Here is a 21,824-nt window from a genome sequence, read left to right as displayed (position 1 = left end):
GCAGTGCCAAGATTCAAGCTCAGGTTTGTCTAGGTGACCCTTTTTTTTCCATTCAAGAAAATTTGACAGCCTACAAATAAGAGCTACTTCCTTACGAATAAATCTGCTTAGTTTGGTAAAGAAAATGACGAGGCAGTCACCTTCCTTCATGCTGCAGCTATTATCGCAACAGTTGAGAATTGTATGACCCCTGCAAGAACTGCTGCCCTTGTCAACCCTGCCTGGGGTTGGGTGTGACGGCCACACACAACACATTGGGTCACAACATGGGCTTTGTCTTTTGCAACTGCTTTCAGGACTTTCCCGAAAAAAGCCCTGGACCCCCCTGTAGAAGAAGAAAGTCACAGGAGTGCTCTGACCCCTGACTGTTCCCTCTCGGAGGGCGAGGACTGTGTCCGGCTCTCCCCGCAGCCCAGGTTGGCCTGGCACCCAGGAAGGGGCCAGGGTTCTGCTTCTGTGCTGACCGTTCTGAGCAGCTGCTGCTGACTCCATGGCCCGCATCTTCTGGGCAAAGGGTGGTAGATTAAGCGCTCACTTCTCCAGGTGCTAAAGCAAAACAGAAAAGGAAAAATTAGGAAGCCAAAGTCTCTATCGGCTTTCCTTCCCGGTCTAGAGCGTGGTCTCCTTCTACAGCATTGTGTGTTTTTGCAGAACAAAATGGGCCAGGGGGGGCCCTGTGCTGTTTCTGCCTCTCGAGCCTCCTCCTCCCCCCATGGGGGCCACTGACCCCTCGGTGGTCTCTCCACAGCAGTGCTACTACGCTGTCCGCATCTTTGCCGGACAGGACCCCTCCTGCGTCTGGGTCGGATGGGTGACTCCAGACTATCACTTGTACAGTGAAAAATTTGACCTGAATAAAAACTGCACGGTGACTGTCACCCTGGGGGATGAAAGAGGCCGGGTCCACGAAAGGTAAGGGGCTCGCTCCCACAACGCAAGTCCTCCTCACTCCCTCTCCTACCCCACTCCCAAAGAAGGAAACATCCCAGCCCCTCTTAAAAGGGGAAAATGAGGCACAGGCTTGAAATCCTTAAGTAAAATGGGCTGGGGGTGTACTACAACAGTGGGAAAGAGTGTTAGTGGAGATAGAAGGTAATTTCATCACACATATAAATCGTGACCCAGGGATGGGAAAGCTAGACAGACGCTGGAAGTCTGTGGTCCCTCTCAGAGGTATTTCCATGATCTCCGGACAAGCCCCAATTTCTGCAATATCAGAACAAGGCGGAGAAAATCCCTGGGTGCTTGAGAGAAGTTGGTTCAGAAGAAATAAAAGGATGGAACACATTGCACAGCAGCTGATAAACTCAGAACTCCTCATCCTGAGAGTTTGTAGTGGCTGAAAACATAAGAAATATCAAAGAGACATGGAAAAATCATGAATAAAAACCACTGACTAGAAATTAGGGATCTTAGGGAAACATGTTTTAGGCACACCTCTCCCCTCACCCTGCTCTACTGGTACTATCTCCAGTGAAGGCATCCTTGGCCACATGTGCCCCAGAGGTGACTCGGGAGACCAGAACATGTGATTTCCATTTATGTTTCCCACCTACGTGTGGTGTAGGAGCATCTTTTCCCTACACAGCTGTGTATAGAGATGTAATAAGGTGTTTCTCAAGCTGCCCTTTACTCTCTACAAAGACAAGACCATCTTGCAGTTGCAATTTAGAGACTCCTGTCTCACCAAAGGCTCGTGGCCAGAGGTGAGTCACAGTCGTGCCGTGAGGGACCAGTGTGGGCAGGGGGTTAAGAGCACAGCCTCTGGAAGCAAACTGTCTGGGTTTCCAGGACTTACTACGAGTGTGACCTTGGACCTCTCACTTAACCTCCCTGGGCTTTGATCTCCTCATCTATGAGATGAGAATAGTAGTTCCAATCTCATAGAGTACTGCGAGGATTAAATGAGTTAATTCGTAGAAAAATGCTTAGGAGGGTGTCTCAACTCAAGCACTTAATAAATATTAACTATTATTATTATTGCCATCATTTAATGTCTATCATGTTATGAGAGCCAGAACAGATGTTGTAAGCAACATTGGGTTTAGATTGGAAAGGAAAATATGCGAAAGCAATTGGCCAATCCAGGCTTTGTTCTTCAGCCACGAGAAAAAAAGGCAGAAATGTCTATCTCAGATGGGTTGTTTTTTAATTTTATTTTTACTCAAGCCTCTTCCCAGAAGAATCATTTGGGTTTATTACTCCATTTTGCTGGTTCTGCCACACCAGGCAGATTACTTGATTTATCTGAGCCTCAGTGACCGTGTTTATTGTGAAAATTAACTGACGTGTTAGCACCTTGGATAACACCCGGTATATGGTAGGCACTGAGTAATTCTTAGTTCTTCGTGCCACATAGTAAGAAATAAATACAAAATCGATTTTCAGATGTCTTAGGACATTTTGAATCTGTGCCCTTTAAAATATGACCACAGCCAGCTACTTCACATTCCCACAGCTTCAATACATTATTAATTGAATTCTGTATTAGTCATCCTTGTAGTTAGTACTTTAATCACTAAAAAGCAGTACTAACATGGCTGCAATGAAACCTTTATGGTAATTTCACAATGCTATAACTCCGCAAGAGGCAGTTTGCACCGGCCCCTGCCTGAGGGTATTCATGCTGAGTAAGCAGCCCCGTGGTTGCCCCAGAGGAGAGGAGAGTAGGTGAGTGTACACTTACGAAGGGGGTTTCCACTCACAGGGGAAAGTGACAGACTCCTAGAGCCAGAAGGAACCTTGGAGAATCCTAATGGAACCCTTGGCCTTCCAAATGAGAGCACAGTCCAGAGAAGTAAAGTGACTCTGAGAGTCTACACAGTCCATTCCAGGATGTCTCCCCACTTTCCCTGCCCCTGGAGTGGCCTTGTCCTCCACACAGCTAAGACTGTGACAGGAAGCCAAGCTGAGTCACATCAGATTGACCTTAGGATGTTTAAAGGGGCTGCTTTTGCATGAGGTATAGAGTCACACTCTCATTGAACTTGAGCAAAATCACGCCAGGTTACTTGAAGGGACCAGGCCCCTCATTGGATGAGCTTGGTGGGAGATACAGTCAGCTGCCTCTTGCCCACCGCCCATTGTGAGGGGCTCTGGGAATCACTTCTGCCACTGTGCATCCTCTCCTCAGCCCACCCAGGGTGTGAAATCCTGCAGTTAGGGAATCGGGCTTCGGAGCCTTAAAGGCTTTGGGGTTATTACAGTTTGCTTTTAAGTGTAAATGACCATAATGGAGTTCTACATTCTGGGGTTTGGTGGACAGATAGCTGAGGAAGACGCCTAAGTTGACGATTAGCCAGTAGTGCAGGAGCCAGAACTGTTAGTGCTGGGGAGGCAGGGGAGTGTGGATCAGGGAGGTGGGAGGGCATCAGAGACAAACGGTCCCTAGATTGTAAGCCTGCCCAGGTCTGCCATCCTACGGAATGTGGGCCTGAGTTTTTAAGTATTTGATCACCTTTTTCCCTAAATACCAGACTGGGACTCTGAACCCAGATTCTTGTTTCTGCCTCTTATTCCAGATCCCTATATAAGTTTGCCTAAGGCAATAGCCTCTCTGTGCCTCAGTTTCCCGTCTCTAAGGTGGGAATACTACTGTCCCCATTATCTGTTTCACAAAGGTGATTGACATTGAGTCAGGACACAGTTACAGAGCACTGTGCTCTTTGGAAAGAGGTGGCCTCCTAGGGTGCCACATCCCTACAGAGTGGCTCATGCTGACTAAATTGGGTTAAAGCTGAATAAATTGATATAAGAAAAAAAAATCTGGGGCTGATTAGAAAGCTTCAGAAGAAGGTTTCTGTGACATTTCATTCCTGAGTCTTGATCACAAGCTGCCCCCGTCCAGATTCTGTGTCTTTTCCTCTCTTTCTGTGGCTCCTAGTGTGAAACGCAGCAACTGCTACATGGTCTGGGGTGGGGACATTGTGGCCAGTTCCCAGAGATCCAGTCGGAGCAACGTGGACCTGGAGGTCGGCTGTCTTGTGGATCTGGCGATGGGCATGTTGTCCTTCTCAGCCAATGGGAAAGAACTCGGCACCTGCTACCAGGTAGGGGCGGCTTCGGGGCCCAGGCAGTGGTGTCCCAGGCCTGGTGTTTAGTACCGTGTTCCCGTTTTTCTCCATATTCGGCGTCCCTGCCACACTGTGTTGAGCAGATGAGCCCAGGTGGTCCAAGAGTCGGTTAGGGCAAAGAATAAGCAAAGTGTCTTCATTTTGTTCAGAGAAAGAAAGGGGGTGGGAATCATATTTATTGGTTGTTCAGATATGCTGATCATCTTTCCAGAGGATGAGAAGGTTTTTCCTTGGTGCTAAGCTGTAAAAGGTTATTCATTTCATAAATGTCTATCTCTGTGCAACCTGTATGATACCTGCACAGTATAAGATGCAAGGTTTAATAGGTGAGCAAAAATACTTCTCACTTTAAGAAACTTCTATATTTGAAATAGAAATCTATGAAAACTGATTAATTTGCCAGGTATTATTCTCTTTGCAAAAAGGTTATTCACATTCCCTGTGACTACCTCACAGGATCCTTTAAGAATGTGTTTATATAAATAACGTGTTTCCTTATTTCATGGACTGTGAACTTCCACAGAGCTACTCAGGAAAACCATCAGGCATGTATTAATGCATGTAGGTTTGCCTGTCATCAGCCATAGGAAGCCTGATCACCTTCATCCTGATGGCCGGGTGAGCTTGGCCACGTTGCATCCTCCTCTTGAAGTTTCACCACGAATGTTAGCACTCTAAAAAACTTTGAGAAATACTTCAGAAAGAAACCTGTCTAACCAAGCATTTCTCAGATTATTTGACAAAGTAAAGCACTTTTGTAACTTTAACAATTAGTAATATTCTGTGAATCTTGAGTGTCTCAGACCATGCTGTGGGAAATGTGAAGTTAAGGAGTTCAATTTCTCTATATAAGCCTTCTTGACACTGCAAGGGTAGCACAGAATCACAGGTACATGTCAACAGAGTGTCATATGAGTTCAGAGAAGGAAGAGCTTGCTCCCATCAAGAGTGGTCAGGAAAATGTTCATTAAGGAGAAATCTTGATTTTCAAGAAAAACCAAAGGATATTTTTCAGGTAGACGGAGCAGAATGTTCTAGGTTGAATGAATGACACAAGAAGCATTGTGGAGATAGGGAAGCATATGGTGTGTTTGAGGATCAATGAACAGGATAGCATGGGGTTCTTATGGTTAGTGGTGAGAAATTTATCTGGAATGATAAAGAAGTATAAATAGGAAATGGGGAGGCATTGAAGGTTTCTGAGCAGGAGAGTGACATTCAGTGTTTAAAACATCTAAGAGTCTTCCAGGGTCACCAGCTTGGCTAACTACAGCAGATTAAAAACCTCCTGCTACTATGTAAATGGGTAAAACCCCTGACTGGTCAGCCACCCCGGGTTACAGCATCCAGGCTGCAAAGCCTTTGGCAGTGGTTGCCTGGCCTACAGCTGGAGAGATGGGGTCAGGTGCGGAGCAGACAGAACAGCCGCCTCAAATCTGAAATGTTCATTGACCAAGAACAGCTGGACCAAATGCTTCCGGAGTCTGGGAACAGCCTGCTGGCTTCAAGGCAGCTACCCTTCTCTGCTGTGCATGACGCTCTCTGTCCCCTGTGCCCCTCCTGGGAGAAAGTGGAGCCATCAGCGCCACTTGGCAGGCTGGGTCCTGCAGCTGCAGCCCCACCAGCCGTTTCCAGACAGAGGCGTTTGCGAAGCCAGGCTTTGAGACAGAAACTAAAGTGGTATTCTTCCAGCACTTTCTCATGATTCCACCTCCCCCACCCCCCAGTCCCCTGAGAAATGTTTTATATACATTCTGTCCTTCAGAATCCATTAGCTTTTTCCCATTAACTTTTGAAATGAGTTTAACTGAAGGGTCCTCCCTGAGCTGCAGAGAACTCTAAAGCATCTAATAACTTTTAAGGCTAGCTGGTCTTTGGAAGTATAAAAAAAAATGATTAATGTTTTAAAAAATGGTATTTGCTGCAGCAGTGACTTTGCTGCCTCAGGGAAGGGCCCATGATGTTGAGATGTTACAACCAAGAGGAGGGACACTGTAGCAGTTTTATCCCACCTCACAGTCATTCCTGGGAGACATTGGGCTGGTCAGTTGTCATCTTTGAGCTGGGTTCTGGCACCCACCTCCTGCTCCTTTCTCCACTCCATAGACCCTGATGAGTCTGCTTGGCAATCCCAGGCCTGACTCCTGCTCTGGGGCAGGTTGCTGGAAATGGGAGAGTGTCAGGGCTCTGTCCAGGGGCCCGCGGGAGGCTCACCCCCAGCCAGCCCCCTTCTCGTTCCAGACAAGACAGTAAGAGGTCCAGCCGTGCATCCGGTCCCCAGCAGTGGGATCATTGTTATTCTGCAGTTGTAGCCGTTTTCATTTTTCAATTTTTCAAGAAGAACAGGCCGGCAATGTTTATACACCAGCCTTCGATTCAAAAAGGACCAGTAACCAAAATAATGAGAGAAGGATTCTCTCAAACAATGTTTCTAGACCTCCCCATTAAATAGTGCTATGCAATTTGAACACTTTTTTCTGTCCCACTTAATGTAATCAGTGGAGAAATGAGAAATAAAATCTACATTTAAGAGCTACTCCTCAGTGATTGCCGCTCCAGCCACACCGCTCCGAGGACAGAGCCAGCTGTGAAATTCGGATTTACAAGAGGCGATAGCTTTCAATTCAGGCCACTTCCTATGCCCTGACCTTCACACATGATTAGAAATAGAATGTCTGTTATTGCAAGGACAAAATAGATCAGCCAGTGGTCAAAGGTACTTTATTTTTATTTATTTATTTATTTATTTATTTTTAAGACAAATTCTCACTCTGTTGCCTGGGCTAGAGTGCTGTGGCGTCAGTCTAGCTCACAGCAACCTCAAACTCCTGGGCTCAAGCGATCCTCCTGCCTCAGCCTCCCGAGTAGCTGGGACTACAGGCATGCGCCACCATGCCTGGCTAATTTTTTCTATTTTTAGTTGTTTGGCTAATTTCTTTCTATTTATATAGAGGTGGGGTCTCGCTCTTGCTCAGGCTGGTCTTGAACTCCTGACCTCGAGCAATCCTCCAGCCTCGGCCTCCCAGAGTGCTAGGATTACAGGCGTGGGCCACCGCACACAGCCCAAAGGTACTTTAAATACCAATGGGAGAAAGTCGGTGGCACATCACGACAGCTCTGCGTCTGGGCTGGCTGCTCATTCTGTTAGACTGTAAGCTCCTCCTGCGGAAGGTAAGCTCGCTGAGGGCAGAGCCATCTCAGGTTCATTGCTGCCTCCCCTGTGCACGGAGCAGTACCTGGCACCTGGCAAGTGCTCGCTAAGTATGTGTCATCAGACTGACTCACTTGGCTGGGAAATCACTTATATTTGTTTTTTATTGCTGTCTAGCACATTACCACAAAATTAGCAGCTTAAAACAACTTATGTTTATTATCTCACCGTTCTGCAGCTTGACTTGGGTGCTCAGGTTCTCACAAGGCCAAAATCAGGGTATCCACTCGGACTGAGCTGGGCTCTTATGTTGAGGCTCTGGGAAGACTCTATTTCTGAGCTCATGTGAGTTGTTGGCAGTATCTAGTTCTTTGGGATTGTGGGTCTTCGGCTCTGAGGCCCCCGCTGCCTTGCTGGCAGCCAGCCAGGACCACTCTCAGCTCACAGAGGGTACCCACCTTCCTTTTCATGTGGCCCCTCCGCTTCAAAGCCAACGAGGGCACATCCAGTTTTTCTCAGGCTTCAGAGCTCTCTGATTTTCCCTTCTGCCCCAGGCAGGAAAACTCCTGCTTTTAAAGAACTCATGCAATTAGAGAAGACCCACAAGGTCTCCCTATCTTAAGGTCAACTGGTTAGTAGCCTTACTTTTGTTTACAGAATACCCTTTGCCATGTAATATAATATGATCACAGGAGTAACATGGGGCCCTGAGGGCCTTCTAGAATTCTGCTTACCACACCACCAATTGCTGTTTTTATCCTCATGTGCACCCTCCTGAGCCCACACTTGAGTTTTCTTCTTATTTTAGCGATTGTAGAGAAATTTCCATTGTTCATAATGGTGGGAGTATACTCTCCATGATGGAAATAAACCTATCCCGGAGAATCCTAAATGCTTTCAGAGCACCTACTCTCTGCAGGGAGGCCTGAGTTTGGCTGGGCAGCTTATAAAATTTGCAGGAGCCAGTTCTGACGGTCCTGTGTACTGGTGTGATTTTGTTCAGCATAGGAAGCCTTTGGCTGAATGCATTTCTCTCTCCCAATAGCGCAGACTCATGGGCTTCCTGCTGGTCCAGAGCTCTGCTTTCTTAAGGCTGCAATGACTTGAGGGCTGCGGGTTGTTCTAGATGTCACATATTGGATATGTGAGAAATCTTGGGGCCAGCCCAGGTACAGTTCCTGCCTTGTTGCCAAAGTCAGAACAGCATCAAATCAGAATTTCCTATTTGTGTCTCTCACTGCTGTAAACCCAGAGTCTGGCTCAAAGCAGGTATATAACAGCTACTAAATAATTATTGGTTGAACGTCCTTTTACAAAGCTTATTTCAGGCATAGCCAGGCAGTTCTAGCAGTCTACCCCTACATTTTAGCTATACTGGCATTTATCTCTTCATATCTTCCATGACTATTTGAAACATCTGGTACAAACCAAATGCTTTTACCTGAAATATGAGCCCACTGTCATGTACTAGAACAACCACGTAGAGGGAGAAAGTCTGGGGGTTCCCTCATCTGGCCTGTTTCATCATAAGAAAATGATAGTACTGAATCGTGTAAGCTTCTAAATCACTCACAGCCATAAAAATGTGTTTTTTATGTTTTTTATAAATCTTATGTCTAAATTCATTGAGGAAGTTCATTTTTTAAGGGAAGCCTAAACAAATACTCTAACAAAAGGAAAACTCCCTGTATTTATTTTCTTATTGCCACATAAAAATTACCACAAATTTAGGGACTTACAATAACATACATCCATCATCCCACGGTTTCTGTGGGTCAGGAGTCTGGGCGCAATGTAACAGGGGCTCACAGGGCTGCAGTCAAGGTGTCAGCAAGGTTGCTTTCTTTTCTAGAGCTGAGGATCATCTTCCGAGCTCCCATGTCGTTGTTGGCAGAATTCAGTTGCTTACATTTGTAGAACACATGCCCTGTTTTCATGCTGGCCGCAGCCAGGGGCCACCCTCAGTCCCTCCAGCCCCTGCCCCCCCCCCCCCCAATCACTTGTCACGTGGCCCTCTCCCAGGCACAACTCAGCAGCTTGCTTCTCCAAGACCAGCTGGAGAGTCTTCCTCTCCTGTCTGCTGAGATAGAGTTTTATATCCTGTGACCTAATCAAGGGAATGACAGGCCCTTCACTTTTGCCATATTCTGTTTGCTAAAAACAGGACACCAGTTCTAGGGCAGGAGATTATACAATACGGTCACCTGAGGGGTATGTCCAACACACCCACCATACCCTCATTTGTAAGTGGGGAGAGTTGCAAGAATTTCCTAGTGTCTGCGTTTGCTTCAAAACAAAGGGCTTCAGTTGGTGGAATTAAAGTCTCCCTGAGTGAGTAGACTTAAGTCTTCTTCTGTGGTCCGTGGTGACTTTCCCTTGGAAACTGCCCTGGCTATGCCTGAAATAAGGTTTGTAAATAAGCTTTGTAGTACGGTGTTCCTCCATCAAAGTGAGCAAATAGTATGTAGAGCCCCTGATGTCGTAAGTCAATAAATCCACGTGTCTCATCTAAGCAGCAGCTGGAGGACAATCATTGAATCCCGAACCCTTTAATTTAAGGACTGGAATCATAAAGCATGAGAAGGGGTGGAGAGAAGTCCAGAGGAAGCCAGGGAGAAGCAGAGGTTTGAGGAGTGGACAGGCTCTGAAGACAGCCTCTCTCGACAACCTCTCTCTGTTTTTCCAGCAAAGACCCTTGGCCTGTAGAACAGCAATTCTCAACCAAGGTTTTTGCCCCCCCATGGGACATTTGGCCATGTCAGGAACCTGGCTGGTTGTGGTGACTGAGGTGGGAGTGGAGAGTGTTGCTGACGTGCGGTTGGCAGGGGGCAGGGATGCCACTCAATATCCTGTGGTGCATGGGACAACTCCCACAACAAAATCTACTCAGCCCAACCTGTCGGGAGTGCCAGATTGAGAAACCCTGCCACAGGATGTCCCTGAGCTCGCTTGACCAGTGTTGATTTGCCCGCAGAAATAATCCTGAATCACCACCCCACCCCCAGTTGTCCTCTCCCGAGGGCAGGCGTGGTAAATGACAAGGCTGCCCCTGAGGGGATGTCTCCAGGCTCTGTGAAGAGCAAGGTCACCACGTTGCACAGTGACCAAGGGCAGATACTGCCTTTGGTGGCGAGTTAGTTCCTCCCCTGTGACCTCCTGAGCACTCGAGCAGACTACTAGCTCTATGTACCTAAGAGAAAGAGAGACAGGACCTGAGATTGTTCAGCCCCAAGTTGAGAGAACATCTTTTACCGTGGGGAAGCCATGACAATCTCCACTAATAGGTACCAGGTCTCAGAATTTCTGAGCAGTAGAGAGTGACCAGCCAGCTGGCTGCCCTCTTTCAGCTGGGACTAGAATGAGGGCGTTGACTAAAACACCCATGGCTTGTCAAGCTGTGATGTTACAGCCCTGGGCAAACGTCTCCATTTGTTTTGGTTTCCAGGTGGAGCCCAATACCAAAGTATTCCCAGCAGTCTTCCTGCAGCCTACAAGTACTTCTTTGTTTCAGTTTGAACTGGGAAAGCTGAAGGTATTTATCTGTCCCCTCATCTAATGGCCATGACAAGAGGGGGCAGCACTGACCATGAGGGGAAAAACTCCCAGGCCTCAGAAGACGAGAGAAGCCCTCTCGCTTCTCGTGTGCCCCCCACCCACAGGCCCCTGTGCTTGCCTGTGAAATTGAGATGACAGAACATGCATTCTTATCTTCCCCTTTTCCTACCCTTTGAGGTGCTGAAAGAATTAGTGCTCACATAACCCATTATTCAAAGTCCTAATTAATGCTGGCAAAGCCCTTGGTGGTCCCCCCAATACATTTGTCTCTCTTTAATTTACTCTAACCATATTGGTTACCATGGGCCATGCGCCCAGCCACGAGGAATCTCCGTATAGCCTGTGTGTGTTCTCCTCTAATGCCTTCCACCTTGCCCCAGAATGCGATGCCCCTGTCGGCGGCCATATTCAAGAGTGAAGAGAAGAACCCCGTACCGCAGTGTCCACCTCGGCTGGACGTGCAGACCATCCAGCCCGTGCTCTGGAGCCGCATGCCCAACAGCTTCCTGAAGGTGGAGACGGAGCGGGTGAGCGAGCGCCACGGCTGGGTGGTGCAGTGCCTGGAGCCCCTGCAGATGATGGCGCTCCACATCCCCGAGGAGAACAGGTACCGGAGCCCACCGGGGAGCGGGCAGGCCTGGGAGCAGGGCCAGGCAAGGCCAGCAGGGAACCGGGAGCACTCTCACTGGGTCCCGCTCGGCCTGGGGTGGCTGCTGATTTCCCCAATGCCCCAATTTCTGTTCTTTCGCTTTCCCACTTTCATTATTCACTCAGAAACAACAGGAAATGCACTACAGTGTGCCTGCCACAGGGCCTTTGTTGTAGCTCCTGCTGCCTGGGGTCAGGGAATATTTCCATGCCTTTAATTCAAAGCCAAGTGGTGATCCTGAAATATGCATTATTCATGACAAGAATGGGAAGAATGAGGCACGCCTAGCTTGACTTAGAGAACCAAGAATTAGGCTCCTGGTCTCCCCTTGTAAAGGGGCACTCTTGAATTATGGCTTGGGTTCAATCCCAGTGATACCACATTCTGGCTGTGTGGCCTTGGGTGAGTCACTTGTACGCTCTGAACCTCAGTGTCCTCATTACACAGTGAGAGAAATGCCCACCCAAAGGGTTTCTGGTGGGACAAATGAGATGGTACAGATGAAATCTAGTATGTACAGTTTGTGTACATAGTAAGAATTAAGTAACTTATTGTTGTGGTTATTACTATCCCTTGATCCCTTTGACTAAAAAAGTGGGTAATGAGAAGAAGGTGGAGGTGTTTGATACCTGCATAGCTCCCAGCCAGGTGTCCCAGTGGATCCCGGCAGCAGCGGGACAGGCTAGTGCAGGGTAGGAGCAGCAAAGACCAGAAGCCCAACCAAGTAAGCCAGTTCCAAAAGGCCCTCAGATCCATGATGAGGAGTGAAACAAAATGGAAAACGTAAACAGAGATCAGAGCCCAAGCCTGGACCCACACCAACAAGGGAGCAACACGCAAATAGACCTCTAAAGTCAGGGAGGAAAAAGTAACTTGGATTATACCAACCGATTTCAGGTTGGAAAGTGTTTCCCTCTGGACGAGAGCACAAGTGTGTTTTGTTTTTGGGGGAGGGAATGCACCACAGATGACAGTAGGTTGGAGATTACAGAGATGATGGTAGACTGATGGGGAGTTTCCGCTCCGTCTTCTGAGGGGCTTTTACCTCAGGAAATGGAGGATCCATCTGATCCTACAAATGAGACAACAAAGTCACCACTGTCATGTACCTGAATATTTTCCTGTTTCCTATTTTTCTCTAACGAAGAGGACTTTCCCATTTGGTAAGCCAATGTCTTAAAGTCTCACAGGCTTCTGCAAGCCTCATAGTTAGAAATGGTGGATTACCAGGAACTGGGGTATGGGCCAAAGCTGAGAGAGGATTGATAACTCACAAAGGGAAGTGTGGCAGAGACTGTTTTGTCCTCCTGCCCCCTCTGGCTTTCTGGAGCTGGGTGAATTCCCGTGCATTCTTCTTTCTCCCCACGGCGTGGTTGATTGCCTGTCCTGTGCTCAGGTGTGTGGATGTCCTGGAGCTCTGTGAGCAGGAGGACCTGATGCAGTTCCATTACCACACGCTGCGACTCTACAGCGCCTTGTGTGCCCTGGGAAACAGCCGGGTAGCCTACGCCCTGTGCAGCCACGTGGACCTCTCCCAGCTCTTCTACGCCATCGACAACAAGTACCTCCCTGGCCTCCTTCGGTCAGGTTTCTATGACCTACTCATCAGCATCCACCTGGCCAATGCTAAGGAGAGGAAGCTGATGATGAAGAACGAGTACATCATCCCCATTACCAGCACGACCAGGAATATCCGCCTGTACCCAGACCAGTCCAAGAGGCACGGACTGCCCGGGGTGGGCCTGAGAACGTGCCTCAAGCCAGAGTTCCGGTTCTCCACCCCTTGCTTTGTCACGACCAGTGAGGAGCATCAAAAGCAGAGCCCCGAGATCCCCTTGGAGACCCTCAAGACGAGGGCACTGAGCATGCTGACGGAGGCAGTGCAGTGCAGCGGGGCCCACATCCGCGACCCTGTTGGGGGGTCCGTGGAGTTCCAGTTTGTGCCCGTGCTGAAACTCGTTGGAACCCTGCTGGTCATGGGGGTGTTTGATGATGACGACGTTCGGCAGATCCTCCTCCTAATAGATCCCTCTGTGTTTGGGGAGCACGGTGGGGAGACGGAGGAGGGGACAGAAAAGGAGGAAGTGACCCAGGTGGAGGAGAAGGCAGTGGAGGCTGGAGAGAAGGCCAGCAAGGAGGCTCCCGTCAGAGGCTTGTTGCAGACCCGCCTACCAGAGTCCGTCAAAGTGCAGGTAACTCTGGGCAGCAAGGACCGTGCCCTGAGAAAGGGCTGGGAGGGAGAAGTGCAGCCCAGTTTGAGGCTGGGACCGTGGACACTGACGTCTACCTGCTGCTGCAAAAGTGCAGCAGAGATGCTCAGAGAGAGGGTGTATGGGGGCTGCTCGTTTCGGGCATGGAATTCACTCCCTGATTCTCCCCAAGCCAAAATGAAAATACTAACCATGTCTATAAGGCACATGCTTTAGAATTGTTTTTCTGGTACCAGTGATGGGTTTGCCCTGATCTTATCTCTTTCCCTTTGGGATGCAAGTGCTCATCTGTGAGGCAGCTGTCTGGAGATGGGGAGGAGCCTTTGGCTGTGGGATAAAATGAAAGAGCCAGCTCATGGGGTCATAGCACCCCTCACCTGCTCCCGTCACCTGCCGGGCTCTGACCGCCCAGCTGATGTGGACCTGTGTGGATAGCATTCACATGACCCCCATCCCGGCTAAGGAGGACAGACATGCTTTTAGAGGCAGCATCTAGAAACTTGCCTAAACCCTAGGCTCTTCAGATGTAAGTTAGCATCAGCGATGCGCTAAGGATGAGAACTTTTGTCTTCTGGGCCCTGAGAAAAGAGAAATGAAAATGAATAGAACAGTTTGTCCCAGTGGGGTGATCCTGGCTCAGCCATCCCTGGCTTTCAATTTCTGCTCCTTGGCTGTTTGCTGGCCATGTGAACTTGCCAGCTCAGTAGCTGATCAGAGGCTTAGCTTTATTATTTGTAAAATGTGAATAATATAATAAAATGTAATATTAAAAATATTTTTATAAAATGTTTTATCACAAAATGTATTACAATAAAGCAATCTACAGTAGATACTCTCTTATCTAAATGCGATGAATTTAGTAGATGGCCAATCAAAACATTGAGTATAGGGGAAAAGCATAACAAATTTTACAAATATACCTTAAACATTTTATTAAAATATGCTAAAATGTGCTATTCTGATGTAAGGCCAAGATCTTTTTTGTAATGTGAGTTCCCTGACTGGTATGTGGAACCCTTTCCTTTGCATAGATGATAGCTATAACATACCATCTACAATTGCCAGTTTGGGAGTTTTTAAAGTAGACTTTGATTTAGAGGTAACTGGAAAGCAACCTGGGTGTGGAATGCTTCTAGATTTTTAAGCTTTCCCCCTGTTTTTTGCAGTTGTTTTACATCCCATTTTATCTTTTTCTTTTAAAAACATTTGCTTTTTACAAGTGTTTCTTAGTCATTCAACTTAGTTTTCCTATTTCCTTGGTCTATATCATTTTTAATTAAATGGTGTAATTATAATCACAAGTGTGGCAGACATAGGCTTTGGGTCCTGGCTCACCTGGCAGGAGAAGGTGTGCACATTGGCCGGAGCGTCCTGCTAGGTGAGAGCACCCCACACACCAGCAGCATCTGGCGTCTGTCTGTACCCAGACAGGCTGCAGAGCGTCCTCTGATCCCTTGAGGTGGTTAAGCGGAGGCAGGTTAATAGAACTTCCGCTTTTAAAAAATATCAGGAACACACTGAGGATTAAAGGAGGTAAAGCATGTCAAGTGCTTGGCAAAGTGTCTGCCAAAGAGTCCTTGGTGGTTATGGCCATTGTTGTCATTTTAGTATAAATCATAATAGTGATGAGTAATAATAGTGCAAAGAGCAGGTCACAGAAAAATAGTGCAGATCAACCAAAAAACAATGAAAGACGGGAAGGGAAACAAACATTTCCATTTTCATCCTCCAGGACTGGATGGGGGGCAGTGCTCACAGGCATGATTTGATGCTGGTTTTTGTACTGAGCTTCCTGGGAAAACATTTTCTTAGACATGCTCTTCTCTTTCTCCACAGGCAGGTTTATTCTGTCTTTAGTGAGCTCAGTTTTCAGTTGTTCCTTTGGCCTTAATAGTGAAGAGTTAGTCTCTGCATTCAGGATGACTTGGATTCATGTAATAGCTCCATGGTTACTGTGTGACACTGGACAAGTTACTTTAATTGTCCAAGTCTCAGTGTTGTCAAAATGGGTATGCTAGCAGCCTCACCAAAGTACATGAACTGTTATTATATATGTATACTTCTTTTGCAGATGTGTGAGCTCCTCAGCTATCTCTGTGACTGTGAGCTACAACACCGAGTGGAGGCCATTGTGGCATTTGGTGACATTTATGTCTCCAAGCTGCAGGCAAATCAGAAGTTCCGCTACAATGAGCTCATGCAGGCCCTGAACATGTCTGCAGCCTTGACCGCTCGGAAGACCAGGGAGTTCCGTTCACCCCCACAGGAGCAGGTGAGAGTCCCTTCCAGAGCTTCCATCCAAATTCTGCAGAAGCACTTGAAGCCTACAGAGCGGGGCACACGAAACCTTTATGATATCTGGGGCAGCCTCAAGAGCTGTGAAAGATTAAAATACCCCACAACAACATCAGGAGACAGGCCTAGTCCTGTGCTAATGACGGCTGAGGAATATGTGCCGATTATCTTGGGTGGAAAAATAGCCCTTGCTGAAATGCACATGGGACTTCCTTCCTTCCCCCACCCTCCCCTACCAACACCTCTGGGTCAAGCACCAGATCACTGTTGGGATGCACTTGTCACTCAGCAAGTATCCACCACTCAGAAGAAATGTATCCACCAACCCTTCTAGAAGTCACTACCTGTCTATCAGAGACCAATAGAATATGGTCAACGTGCCCCAACTTAAGAGAGTTGGTGCACGATCTTTCTCATCTAATGTGTCTAAACCCCCCTGCCCGGTGACTACGGCTCTCTCACAAAGCCTCCTCAGCCCACGGAGCCTGAACAAGAGGTCTCAGTAAGCGAGTTGTCTTTTGTGCTGTATTGTATTCATTTTTTGCAGCACCCCACCTTGTGGTCAACCTTATGCAGATGGGAAGGCTTCTTTGAGAAGAATCAAAATCCTGGTGAGAAACTTCTAAGTAAGAAAGGGACATCTTGTAGAATAATAGTTTCCATTTTTCCCCACTGCTTACCAGCTCACTTAGACCCTGCTGGCTAGTTGACCACTGCTTCCTAAGTATTCAAAAGAGAGGACAGATCTTTCAGTGACGAAATTAGTTTTCTGTCTCTGAAACTAGATCTTTGGATCTGATATATATTTAACAAGCAGCCTGTCCATGAAGGTTGTCAGTATAATTACCACCATTTTATATTGATGGTACCACTATACAACATTATCCAGTTACTTTCCTAACCTATTTTATAGGATGTAGATATTTATATTAGCTTAAAAATGAACCAGTGAACCACATATCTTCATGTTTCAAACATTTTCTTGAGTACTGGCCTTGCTAAAGACCAGGCAAAGCTCATCATTCCTTGGTTAGATGCAAAATGAGAAAGCCCTTTAAGTTGACTGGAATAGATCATTTGCACCATGCCAAATGCACAAGTGTGCTGTTCTCCGCAAGAATTACTCTTGAAGGTTTTATAAATGTTGTCAAGCTTCCTTTTAGACTGGGAGTGGATCTGAATGTTCCCCCTTTCACTGGGCAAATGCCAGCTCTTTCTTTCACATGTATTTGTGAATACTGGGAAGGCAGAATGATGTGGTGATGTGGTTACTATTGGCTTCAGACCAGGGCTCCCATTCTGGCTCCCCATTTTTTGCTGTGTGATTGTGGCCACATGACCTCTCTGTGCCTCAGTTTCTTCAGCTACAAAACCTAAATGGTGTTTGCATCTTCCTCCCAAGGTTCTTGCAAGGATCCCATGAGATACTCACTTAGATTGCTTAGCATGATGCGGTTATAGAGTAACTGTTCTATAAATACTAAGCACGGTACCATCAGTTTTATTGTTAGAGGTATTTGCAGTTGCCTCGTGCCATATTCTGTGACCTTCCGTCAGTGACCCAGTGAGTGAGTTCCCACGTGTTCTCTGGCATCTCTTTCACTCAGCCGGGACTGGGTGAAACGCTGTCTGTGTGGATGTAGCTCTTGGTCCTGGCTCTCAGAAGGACAAGGTTAGCTCTCACCCTTCCTTTCCCCACATGCCTCCACGCTTTCTCTTCTGCCATCCCCAGGGCCTGCCATCTGCTCCTCCTTCAGTACTCTAAACAGTCCTCTGAGCAATCATTTCAGACTCATTTCAGAAGTCTGTAACTCAAGAAATTCTTTCCTAATATATGAGATCCGTAGTTTTTGAGCAGGCATCAGAATCAGTGATACCGACTGCCTTGTCCCACTCCTAGAGTTTCTAATTCAGTAGGTCTAGGGTAATGCCCAAGCATTTGCACTTTGAGCAAATTTCCACGGAATGCTGATAATGCTGGTCTAGGAATAAAATGAAAGAAGGGACACTAACTGCTGCTAACCTCAGCTGTCCTAGCAGCCACTCCTGGACGGTACCTACCCATGGAGTTCTCAACATAAGGAAGAATTTAATGTCATCGAGGATTTAGATCAGTTTCAGAGGACAGTGATAAAGAATCACTTGGAAAATAGGATACAGGAGAATTAGAGTTTTAAAATGGTGATATCCTTCTACAACCTTTGAAGAGAAAATAGAGATCTTTTTCAGCCTATAGCCAGAGAATATTCAGAGAGATGAAAAAAACATTGGGGGATATAGCTAAATATAAAAGAAGGTAGAACTAAGATTAGTCTCACAGGTGTTGGTGAATTAGGCAAGCATGGTCAGCCAGGCTTTCACTTCCAAGGGGAGTTCATTAAAGGGATGACCTGCCCAGAAAATTCAGCTCATTCCAGCTTTCAGTTTTATGCCCTGCAGACAGATAGGCTCCTGCTTCCTCAATATTCCACCAAAGAAAAAGTCTTTTGGTAAAGAAATTAGTTTTCTGACTCTGAAACCACATCTTCATATCTTGTAATATTTTTATTTACTCAACAACCTATCATTATATGTTATTGATATAATTACCATAATTTAACATCGTGGAACAGCTGCAGAAATGACTTTTCCAACCTGTTTTATGTATGGATGGTATTTTCTTACAAACAGTACCTACTTTGAAAAAAATGATTTGCAATAGAAGCTTTGAGTAAGGTTCTTCCTAAAACATTAAATGAGGTTCATGGCTTAATAAGAGATTGTAAATTTTTCCAACCTAGAAATCCTAAACAGACAGAGTTTGGGTTATCCTGGCTGAGGCAGCAAAATGGACAAGATTATCTCTAGTTATTTCTTTAATCCCTCCAGATGTTCACCAACCTGAGGTCGTGGGCCTGTGGCAAGAATTCAGAGATCCAGGAACCTGGGTAGGAAATGAAAGACAGCTTTAATTTCACTGATCTCTGATAGGATTTCTTTTCCTTTTTAATGCAGGCAGCAAAACAAGTTCCTGACTTCAGCACCAACAGAAATTGCACCGTTTTTTCGTATCACATCACAGTGGTTACAGTATCTAGAAATACCATTTACATGCATCACGACTACTTTAAGATCACAGTGGCTATGAGACCTGCCACTACGTGTTTTTTTTAATCTAATGAGTTAATAAAGAAGCACATATGTTACTGTACCACAGATTTGTTTTTTATCATTTTGATAACTGTATTCCAATATGATTGTTTCTCTTTGTAGTCCTATATATTTTATGAATTTAAAATATTAATCTGAGAAGCAATCCATGGGCTTCACCACAGTGTCAGAGGGGTCCATGGCACAAAAACTGTTAAGAATCCCTGAGACAAAACCATAAAAGAATGATAAATTGACTATGAAACATAAACTTACATAACAAAACAAAAACCCTGTAGACAAAATTAAAAGCTCGCCGAAAACTGGGAAATATATTTGGAGTATCTATTACAAAGAGTTAAAAATCTAGAGGTGTACAAATCACTCAAGGACTAGTTTTTTAAAAGACAACCACCTAATAGAAAAATGAAGGAAGGACATGGATGGGAAATTTATAAAATATGATATAAAATTGGTCTTTCTGTGTGAAAAAAAGTTCAACCTCCCCAATTAAGTTTAAATTAACGCAACAGGGATACTACATTTTTCACTCATTAAATTGGAAAATATTTGAGGATGTGTTAACTCTCATTACTATAATGAAGATGGCAAAGTAATGCTCTTGTATCACTTTGGAAATAATTCACATTATTGTGAGCTTTCTGGAGGGCAATTTGGTAATTCATATCAAAAACCATTAAAATACGAAAACCTGTTGCTCCAGTCATTTCACTCCTAGGAGTTCATCCTAAGAAAATGATCAGAGATGCAAACAAAAAGTATTTTAAAGGAAATTCAAACCACTTTATGGAAACAACTTAAATATATCATAACAGAATAATTTAACATAAATTATTATTCATCCATATGATGAAACACATTGTACCTATTAAAAATTAGATTAACGAAATAAGAAAATGTCCAAGATAAATTAAGTGGAAAACTCTGGTTTTTAAAAAGTGTGTCTAGAATATCCCAAGCTATGTGTGTATATACATAAAGTCTGGAAGATAGTAACTAAAATATTAAAAGTGTTTATCTTGGGGTGGTGGGATTACAGTAAACTTTCGTTTTTAGGTATACTTCAAATTTTGTGCAATTAATAAGTTACTTTTAGAATTAGAAAAAAGCCAAAGCTACTTTTAAATGTTGGCCACTTTTACCAAAAAAAAAAAAAAATTAAGTTAATTAAGTAAAATTTGCGAAGGCTGTTAGGTGTCTTGTCTAAAGCAGGATCTGATCTCCCTTGACCAAACTGAGATCCAACTAGCCATTCTTCTCTTGCCCCTCAAAGATCAACATGCTTCTTAACTTTCAACTGGGAGAGAACTGCCCCTGCCCAGAGGAGATCCGGGAGGAGTTGTACGACTTCCACGAGGACCTTCTCCTTCACTGTGGTGAGCTTCTGAGAGAAGTCTGCTCCTGATTCCTTCATTAGAAAGCTATTAGTGGGGTGGGAAGGCGTTTTTGTATTTAAAATTACAATACTGTTGTTCAAGAGGTGAATATCCTAACTACTGTGTCAGAGAAGATACTGGAAATAACCCTGGCAGAACATATGACTGAAATTCCTTCTGCCTAGAAATGACTTTTCTGATATATGTAGAGGAAATAGGGTCTCTAGAGAAAGAAGATAGATAACTGATTCTTATATATACCTCACCCAATTTGTTTAAAGTTAAATAATTGGGACTTGCTGCTCTCAGCTGAGCCAAGAATTGGGATCTCTTTTTCATTTTAACTCTTGTGGGGTGTGGGTGGGTATGGATGTGTGTGTGTGTAATAACTTCTGCCCTTAGGGATTCTAAGCCAGCAATCCCTACTTTGATACAAATCTGCTGGTTTTAAGTGGCTCTCAGCATTTGTGCTGCTTTTACATGGGTAGATTGAGTAATGTATGGGTAATTGATGACATTTCATTTGAAATAGCTCAATGTTAACTTTCTTTCTGGAGACCCTAGAGCCTTTCTGGAGTATAAATTAGAAAAAATTACATTTGGGGATTGAAATTACTTGATGTTCTTGTAGACAATAAATCATTTGTTTTTTTTTTTAAAAAAAAAAAACTTCCCAAAAGATATAATTGTAGGTAAATATTTATGAGACGCTGCCTATAGTATTTTTAGAAAGTTCCAGAAGAATGGAAAGCAGTTTTTAAAAAATTCTAACACATGGTAGTTCCATGTACTGTTTGGGATTTTCACTCTGCCCTGTGGCTTTCTAGGGGTTCCCCTGGAGGAAGAGGAAGAAGAGGAGGAGGACGCCTCCTGGATGGGAAAACTGTGCATCTTGATGTGTAAAATTAAAGGCCCACGTGAGCCAGAAAAGGAGCAGCCGACGGAGGAGGAGGAGAGATGCCCTAGTAAGTGACATTGCCTTTTCATGATAGTACTCCTAGCACTGCTCTTCTAGGACTTAATTAAGGTAATTGGCTTTCTAACAAATACTACAGGATACATATGGGCTGCTTAACTTCAAAGGAAGCATCTGGAAATTATAATTGCTGGTAGTTATCATTATGTCTTTTGGGCTCTCCCTGTCTTCTGATTGAAGGAACTCTCAGACTCTTCTGAAACCTAAGAGATGGATCACTAGGTATCTGCTCTTGTTGCCTGTCTACTCTAAAAGTGCCTATAAACAGATTTCTGTTCTTCTTTCTTTTATGTTTCCATAATCTTCCTCTTTTAACTGTCATCATTTCTGTCACTTCCATTTGTGGTTCCTTAGCATTGAAAATTGCCCCAGGGAAGAAATAAAATAAT

At 45.3% G+C, this 21,824-nt stretch overlaps 1 protein-coding gene across 1 annotated transcript in view; it reads left to right on the top strand.

Annotated features, from left to right (window-relative positions):
• The window catches only part of RYR3 (ryanodine receptor 3), a 338,847-nt gene that overhangs the window by 160,742 nt on the left and 156,281 nt on the right, over positions 1-21,824 (top strand). Inside the window, exons 31-38 of the mRNA XM_045543649.1 lie at positions 749-912; positions 3,884-4,049; positions 10,670-10,756; positions 11,160-11,386; positions 12,825-13,620; positions 15,710-15,910; positions 20,357-20,459; positions 21,287-21,424. Of these exons, the coding sequence (XP_045399605.1) occupies positions 749-912; positions 3,884-4,049; positions 10,670-10,756; positions 11,160-11,386; positions 12,825-13,620; positions 15,710-15,910; positions 20,357-20,459; positions 21,287-21,424 (1,882 nt within the window). The remainder of the gene's footprint in view (positions 1-748; positions 913-3,883; positions 4,050-10,669; positions 10,757-11,159; positions 11,387-12,824; positions 13,621-15,709; positions 15,911-20,356; positions 20,460-21,286; positions 21,425-21,824) is intronic.

This window comes from Lemur catta, chromosome 1 (assembly GCF_020740605.2).
Source record: "Lemur catta isolate mLemCat1 chromosome 1, mLemCat1.pri, whole genome shotgun sequence".
Classification (NCBI taxonomy): Eukaryota; Metazoa; Chordata; class Mammalia; order Primates; family Lemuridae; genus Lemur; species Lemur catta.
Note: the sequence above shows the minus strand (reverse complement) of the source record. Positions and strands in the feature narration are given on the sequence as shown.